The following is a 7,791-nucleotide window of genomic DNA, read 5'->3' as shown; positions in this document are numbered from 1 at the left end:
TCTCTAACTGGTTTGGCATCTTTCTCCACTGAAATTTTGTGTTGACATAATGTGGGACTAATGCCCTTAAGATCATCCAGAGTATATCCAATAGCTGCTCGGTGCTTCTTCAGAGTTTTCAATAATCTTTCTTCTTCTTTCTCTGAAAGGTTAGCACTAATAATAACAGGATATATTTCTTTTTCATCAAGATAAGCATACTTAAGATTATCAGGTAATGGTTTGAGTTCAAACACGGGATCACCCTTGGGTGGAGGGGGATCCCCAAGAATTTCAACGGGAAGGTTATGTTTCAGCATAGGTTCCTGTTTAAGGAACACTTCATCTATTTCTTCCCTTTCCTTCATAAACATATCGTTTTCATGGTCTAGCAAATATTGTTCTAACGGATCAGTTGGAGGAACAGCAATGGAAGCAAGACCAATAATCTCATCCTTACTAGGTGGTTCCCTTTCACGAGGTTGTCTACTAAACTTAGCAAAATTAAACTCATGAGACATACCATCTATGCCAACAGTGACAATATTCTTTTCACAATTAATCTTAGCACTAGCAGTATTCAAGAAGGGTCTACCAAAAATAATGGGACAAAAATCATCTTGTGGGGAACCAAGAACAAGAAAATCAGCAGGGTATTTAACCTTCCCACACAAAACTTCAACATCTCTAACAATCCCAATAGGTTTAATGGTATCCCTATTAGCAAGCTTAATAGTAACATCAATGTCTTCTAATTCAACGGGTGCAATGTCGTGCATAATTTCTTTATAAAGATCATAAGGTATCGCACTAGCACTAGCACCCATATCACATAAGCCATGATAACAATGATCTCCTATTTTAACAGAAATAACAGGCATGCCTACGACAGGTCTACGTGTCTTAGTATCAGGTCTAGCAATATTAGCAGTCTCACCCAAGAAAGAAATAACATGCCCATCTAAGTCCTCATCCAAGAGATCTTTAACCATAGCAATACTAGGTTCAACATTAATTTGCTCAGGAGGTGTATAAGTCCTAGTATTACTCTTACGAACAACAGTCGAAGCTTTAGCATGATCCTTTATCCTAACAGGAAAAGGAGGTTTTTCAACATAAGCAGTAGGAACAATAGGATCACTATAGGTAATAGTCTTTTCTTCGACTGTAATAGGTGCAACTACTTTCACTTCAACAGGAGGATTATATTTAAACCACTTCTCTTTAGGGAGATCAACGTGAGTAGCAAAAGATTCACAAAAAGTAGCTACTATCTCAGAGTCAAGTCCATACTTAGCGCTAAATCCACGAAAAGCATCGGTATCCATAAAAGATTTAACACAATCGAACTTAGGTGTCATACCTGACTCCTTACCATCGTCGGAACCCCAATCTTCAGAGTTGCGTTTAATTCTTTCCAATAAGTCCCATTTGAAATCAATAGTCTTCAGCATATAAGAACCAGCACAGGAAGTATCGAGCAGGTTGCGATTATCAAGAGAAAGCCGAGCATAAAAATTCTGAATAATCATTTCCCGAGAGAGCTCATGATTGGGGCATGAATATAACATTGACTTAAGCCTCCCCCAAGCTTGAGCGATGCTTTCTCCTTCGCGAGGCCAGAAATTATATATGTAATTACGATCACGATGAACAAGATGCATAGGATAGAACTTCTGGTGAAATTCCAACTTCAATCGCTTATAATTCCAAGATCTCGTATCATCACATAGCCTATACCATGTCAATGCATCTCCCTTCAAAGATAAAGGGAAGACCTTCCTTTTGACAACATCATCGGGAATACCTGCAAGCTTAAATAATCCACAAACTTCATCCACAAAGATAAGGTGTAAATCGGGATGCAATGTTCCATCTCCTGCAAATGGATTAGCTAGCAGTTTTTCTATCATACCCGAAGGAATCTCAAAGTAAATATTTTCATAAAGTTCAGTAGGTTGAGGAGCATCTCTTTGCTCTTCTGGTTGGGGTGAAGATACCCCAAACAAGCCCCTCAAAGGATTAGTTTCCATAGTGACAAGTAACAGAAAATTTCAGCACACTATATAAATGTTTCCTTACCAAGTTCCACTCACCAAAAGCGCTACACTCCCCGGCAACGGCGCCAGAAAAGAGTCTTGATGACCCACAAGTGTAAGGTATCTATCGTAGTCCTTTCGATAAGTAAGAGTGTCGAACCCAACGAGGAGCAGAAGGAAATGATAAGCGGTTTTCAGTAAGGTTTTCTCTGCAAGCACTGAAATTGTAGGTGATAGATAGTTTTGTGATAAGATAAATAGTAACGAGCAACAAGTAAATAAAGTAAATAAAGTGCAGCAAGGTGGCCCAATCCTTTATGTAGCAAAGGATAAGCCTGGACAATTTCTAATAATGATAAAGGAGCTCCCGAGGACACATTGGGAATTATCGTCAAGCTAGTTTTCATCACGTTCATATGATTCGCGTTCGGTACTTTGATAATTTGATATGTGGGTGGACCGGTACTTGGGTACTGCCCTAACTTGGACAAGCATCCCACTTATGATTAACCCCTATTGCAAGCATCCGCAACTACAAAAGAAGTATTAAGGTAAACCTAACCACAACATTAAACATATGGATCCATATCAGCCCCTAACGAAGCAACGCATAAACTAGGGTTTAAGCTTCTGTCACTCTAGCAACCCATCATCTACTTATTACTTCCCCATGCCTTCCTCTAGGCCCAAATAATGGTGAAGTGTCATGTAGTCGACGTTCACATAACACCACTAGAGGAAAAGACAACATACATCTCATCAAAATATCGAACGAATACCAAATTCACATGACTACTAATAGCAAGACTTCACCCATGTCCTCAGGAACAAACGTAACTACTCACAAAGCATATTCATGTTCATAATCAGAGGAGTAATAATATGCATCAAGGATCTGAACATATGATCTTCCATCAAGTAAACCAATTAGCATCAACTACAAGGAGTAATCAACACTACTAGCAACCCACAGGTACCAATTTGTGGTTTTGATACAAGATTGGATACAAGAGATGAACTAGGGTTTTGAGAGGAGATGGTGCTGGTGAAGATGTTGATGGAGATTGACCCCCTCCCGATGAGAGGATCGTTGGTGATGACGTTGGTGATGATTTCCCCCTCCCGGAGGGAAGTGTCCCCAGCAGAACAGCTCTGCCAGAGCCCTAGATTGATTCCGCCAAGGTTCCGCCTCGTGGCGGCGGAGTTTTGTCCCGTAAGCTTTTCCACGATTTTTTTCAGGGTAAAAGTGATGATATAGCAGAAGATGGATGCCGGAGGCCCACCAGGGGGGCCAGGAGATAGGGGGCGCCCCTGTCTCCTGGACAGGGTGTGGGCTCCCTGGCCTATTTCTTTCGCTCAGAAATTCTTATTAAATCCAAAAAGTTGTTTCGTGGAGTTTCAGGACTTTTGAAGCTGTGCAGAATAGGTTTCCAACGTTTGCTCCTTTTCCAGGCAGAATTCCAGCTGCCGGCATTCCCCCTCTTCATGGTAAACCTTGTAAAATAAGAGAGAATAGCCATAAGTATTGAGATATAATGTGTAATAACAACCCATAATGCAATAAATATTGATATAAAAGCATGATGCAAAATGGTCGTATCAGTATGCTAGCAAGCAAGCCGCCATCTTTTGTGTCATCAAGATCATCCTTTTATGTCTTCATTTGTTATCACTTGCCCATATGCTTGCATGAAAACATTTTGTAGGCATTTCAAGCTTTGGAGGCATTCAAGGTTCAACACAATGGCAAGTGCTTCAACCTCTCCCATTGCTATCGGGTCATCAAGGACGAAGAGAAGTTCAAGGCACAATATGCCGCACTCAAGGCACGTGGGGGGAAGAAAGTCGTGGAGGATGTTGGGGAGGGCGAGCCGACACGGCCGCGGGGGAAGACCAACTCCAAGAAGGAGGACAAGCGAGATGCGGCCACCAACGCCTTGATCGCAAGCGTGGACGGCATGATGAATAAGAAGGACCCAAGGGAGGAGGAGCGCCAGCGTTTCAAGGCGGAGCAAATGGATGCTTTCATGAAGATCCAAAGGAGGAGGCTTGATCTTGACGCCGAGAAGCAAGCCAAGATGTTCGAGCTCGAGGCGGAGAAGCAAGCCAGGATGCTAGAGATCGAGGCCGCCAACTCCAAGACCAAGGCGAAAGAAGTGGCTCTTACGAGCATGATGGTTGGGGTGGAGATCATGAAGGTGGATCTCAACACCGTGTCGCCAAGGAAGAGGTCGTGGTTCGAGAAGATGCATGCCGACATGCTCAAGTTCGACGAAGAGTGATCTATGGCGGCAAGGGCCATCTTTTTTGTATGCCGGCAGGTGCGCCGGCATGACCATGGGAGCCGCGATGGCGTGATCAAACTCAAGTCCCACCCTTTTTGTGTGCTGGAATGTGTGCCGGCCGGCTGGCGAGTGCGCCAGCAATAAACTGTGGTGATATTTTTTGAAGCCGACATTGTATGCCGGCGCTGGCATGGTGCCGGCATGAGACATGGCCGCTAGCATGATCGGCCGCGGGCCCTTTTTATTTAAAAGTTGAATGCGGGTATGGCGCACTGCCGACCCAAATGCAAAATTGGGCAGACGGCCGACCCAAACGGAAAAAAACGGACAAATGCGCCGTCCGTTTGGATCGGCCCGTTAGAGTTGCTCTCAAGTATTATTCTCTCTGTCCGAAAAAACTTGTTCGAGGGAGTATTTACTACTCCGGTGACAACTGACAGGAAGACATACTCTCCATGTGGTCTAGTAGTATACTTGTCATTGCTGATTACGGAGGGAGTAGTCGTCTACTCGTCATTGCTGATTACGCCACGATTATCAGCAGCCGGCGCCGCCGTTGCTGTTATCCTGCCGCCGCCGCCGCCGCCGCCGCCGCCTGGTTCGGAGAAATGGGCAAAAGAGCCATCCGATACGCCGTGGTCAGTACTACTATCTTCCCCTCTCTCCTCTTCTTCACTCGCACATCTGTCCGGAAGGAGAAGTGACGCTGGCGCGGCCGTCATCGTCTCGTCGCAGGTGGATGCCTTCGCGGCTGAGCCCTTCAAGGGCAACCCCGCCGCAGTATGCCTCCTCGAAGAGGAGGGCGCCTCCGCGGCCATGGACGACCGGTGGATGCAGTCCGTCGCCGCCGAGTTCAACCTCTCGGAGACCGCCTTCCTCGCCCGGGACTCCTCCGGGGGAGCCGGCGCAGCCCCGCGGTTCCACCTCCGATGGTTCACTCCCGTCACGGAGGTATCCTAGCTCCCCATCCATCCCGTCCACAAATCCCACAGCCCCCCTTTTACTACCAGTATCGACCTGAACCTCTGAACTTGTCGATTTGCAGAGTTACCTACCTTGACTCATCATTTCATTGTTTTCAGGTTGACCTCTGCGGGCACGCGACGTTGGCCTCTGCGCACTTCCTCTTCACGACTGTTCTTCCGGAGCATGGCAAGCTGGAGTTCATGACCAGGTCCGGGATCCTAACTGCCAAGAAAGTCCCTGCACCAGGGAGCACTGGCGTCCCAGGTGAGGAGCAGGGGAAGCTGTTTATTGAGCTGGATTTCCCCATGATTGGTTTTCTGGACTGCAACCAAATGCCGTCGATTCCAGAGACCCTAAACGGTGCGCCCATTGTCAGCGTTCACAAATCGGCTACCGACGGCGACCTCATTGTACTGTCTCTCTCCCCATGTTTTTGTTTCCATAGTGGAGCATGCTGGTGCGAATGTATGGTCTTTCAGAAACATTAATTGTCAATAAAAATCTTGCATGATTTTCAGGTGGAACTTTCTTCAGGAAAAGAAGTTGTTAATATCCTTCCTAGCATCGATGAAATTAAAAACTTGGCCTGCAGGGGTCTTATTGTTACAGGACCGGCGCCGGCTGGATCTGGTTATGACTTCTTTACACGTTTCTTCTGCCCAAAATTTGGGATAGATGAGGTGATGTCCTTTGTTAGTCCAAAGCATATAGAAACGGCTAAACTTGTTTAACTTACCACGTCATCCACCATTTTTTGTACTTCAATATGTACTTAGCTACATAAAAATAAGTGCATGATTGCCTCTCCCAAGTTGCAGTACCTATTATGCTCATGCGTAATGTTTACATCTTTCAGTCTGGATACCATAGTCATGTAGTCTATTGAGTTGTCTACTTCCAGCTTGTTCTGAGCCTTCCTTGTCTCGATTTGCAATTTCGTAATTAGTAGTGTTAACTAGGCAGTTATAGTTTTTACCTTGCAATTGTGACAGATAATTTCACCAAGGAATTGGAATGTCTTGTACTCCCTCCGTCTCAAAATAAGTGTCTCAACTTTGTACTAGCTCTAGTACAAATTTGTACTAAGCTTGAGACAGTTATTTTGGGATGGAGAGAGTATTACATAGGAGTAGTTGAACACTAAGTATATACTCCCTCCGTCCCAAACTAAGTTTTGCTGATTTAGTACAACATTGTACTAACTTTGTACTAAATCAGCAACACTTATTTTGGGACGGAGGGAGTATAAGACAAAACTCGTTCATTCAACATTTATCATTGGGCGTATATTGGCTATCGATATTCTCCATGTAATACATCTTCCTGTTCCATAACTCATACCCTTTGATCACTATATTTTGACAGGACCCTGTTACGGGCAGTATACATTGTGTTTTGGCACCCTATTGGGGCAGAAAGCTGGGGAAGCAAAAATTGACGGCATTTCAAGTATGTGCTTAGCTGTGTTTTCAGCAATTTAATTGTTATAGACTCAAAAAATATTTTATTTAAAAAATGGTGCTGCAACATGCACTCGATCAGCTGAACCATGATGGTGGTTTTCCTTCATATGTATCATCAGGCGTCTCCAAGGGGTGGAACACTATACCTGCAACTGGATGACGCAAATCAGAGAGTGCAAATCCAGGGAGAAGCTCTTACTGTGATGGATGGGACGCTCCTAGCCTAGCCAGCCATTGGCAATTTGGCATCCATCTACTCGTATATGCTTTGAAGGACTACCATTCATCCATCTACTCGTATATTTACGGAGTTATAATATGACTTTGGATGTTTGTGATTATATTTGCTGTTATATGCTTGTTGAACAGTTAACTGTTTATGGATATAAAAAATGCCCCCTCCATTCCCTAATATAAGACATTTTACCCTTTTCTTGATTCGTATGTATCTAGACACATTTTAGTATGTATGTAGTCAATATTTTGAAATAGCCAAAAGGTCTTATATTAGGGATCAGAGGGAGTAAAAAACATCCCGAGCTCTTCTAGAGATCTGAACAAGGTCAGCAAAGGGTAGTGGTGCCGATACCGCAAGCAAGCGTAGTGGTCTTGCAAGGTCGGCAATGGGCCCGCCATGGGGTCGGCTGGTGGGGTTCTGCATGGTGGCACTCGGTGCTACAAACACATGTCGTCGATGCAAGCGGAGTGTTGCAACATCGGCTAGACGCAGTTGTAAGGAGGTCCTGAGAAGTGCTTCGATCGCGGCCGAGTAAAAAGGACATCCGCTTCTAATGAGGGTTTTGGTTTTAATGACAATAGTGATTAGACGAGTAACTATGTTTCGAGCATGTTTCAGTTTCCACATATATGGAAATGAAACATATTGTTGGTCGGTGACCCCCCCCCCTCCTCCCCCAAACAAGCTAAGAGGAGTCTTTCATGTTTGTTTGAGTAATAGCAAGGAGATTCCTCAAAAGCATGCTAAGAATAGTTAGGATTTATAGAAGAAGATGCCATTTATTTGATGAGAAGTAAAAAGGAATATCAAGAATTCACGTG

The 7,791-nt window shown here is 44.4% G+C and overlaps 1 protein-coding gene across 1 annotated transcript; it reads left to right on the top strand.

The window, feature by feature from the left end:
- The first annotated feature begins 4,746 nt into the window (after positions 1-4,746).
- Positions 4,747-7,164, top strand: LOC123065331 (uncharacterized isomerase BH0283). The gene is made up of 6 exons (XM_044488654.1): positions 4,747-4,941; positions 5,039-5,254; positions 5,386-5,679; positions 5,788-5,949; positions 6,635-6,718; positions 6,852-7,164. Exons 1-6 carry the CDS (start codon positions 4,759-4,761, stop codon positions 6,957-6,959), a joined length of 1,047 nt encoding a protein of 348 aa, XP_044344589.1. The 5' UTR covers positions 4,747-4,758; the 3' UTR covers positions 6,960-7,164.
- Positions 7,165-7,791: the final 627 nt, after the last annotated feature.

The sequence above is a fragment of the Triticum aestivum genome, chromosome 3B (genome assembly GCF_018294505.1).
Source record: "Triticum aestivum cultivar Chinese Spring chromosome 3B, IWGSC CS RefSeq v2.1, whole genome shotgun sequence".
Lineage (NCBI taxonomy): Eukaryota > Viridiplantae > Streptophyta > Magnoliopsida > Poales > Poaceae > Triticum > Triticum aestivum.
Note: the sequence above shows the minus strand (reverse complement) of the source record. Positions and strands in the feature narration are given on the sequence as shown.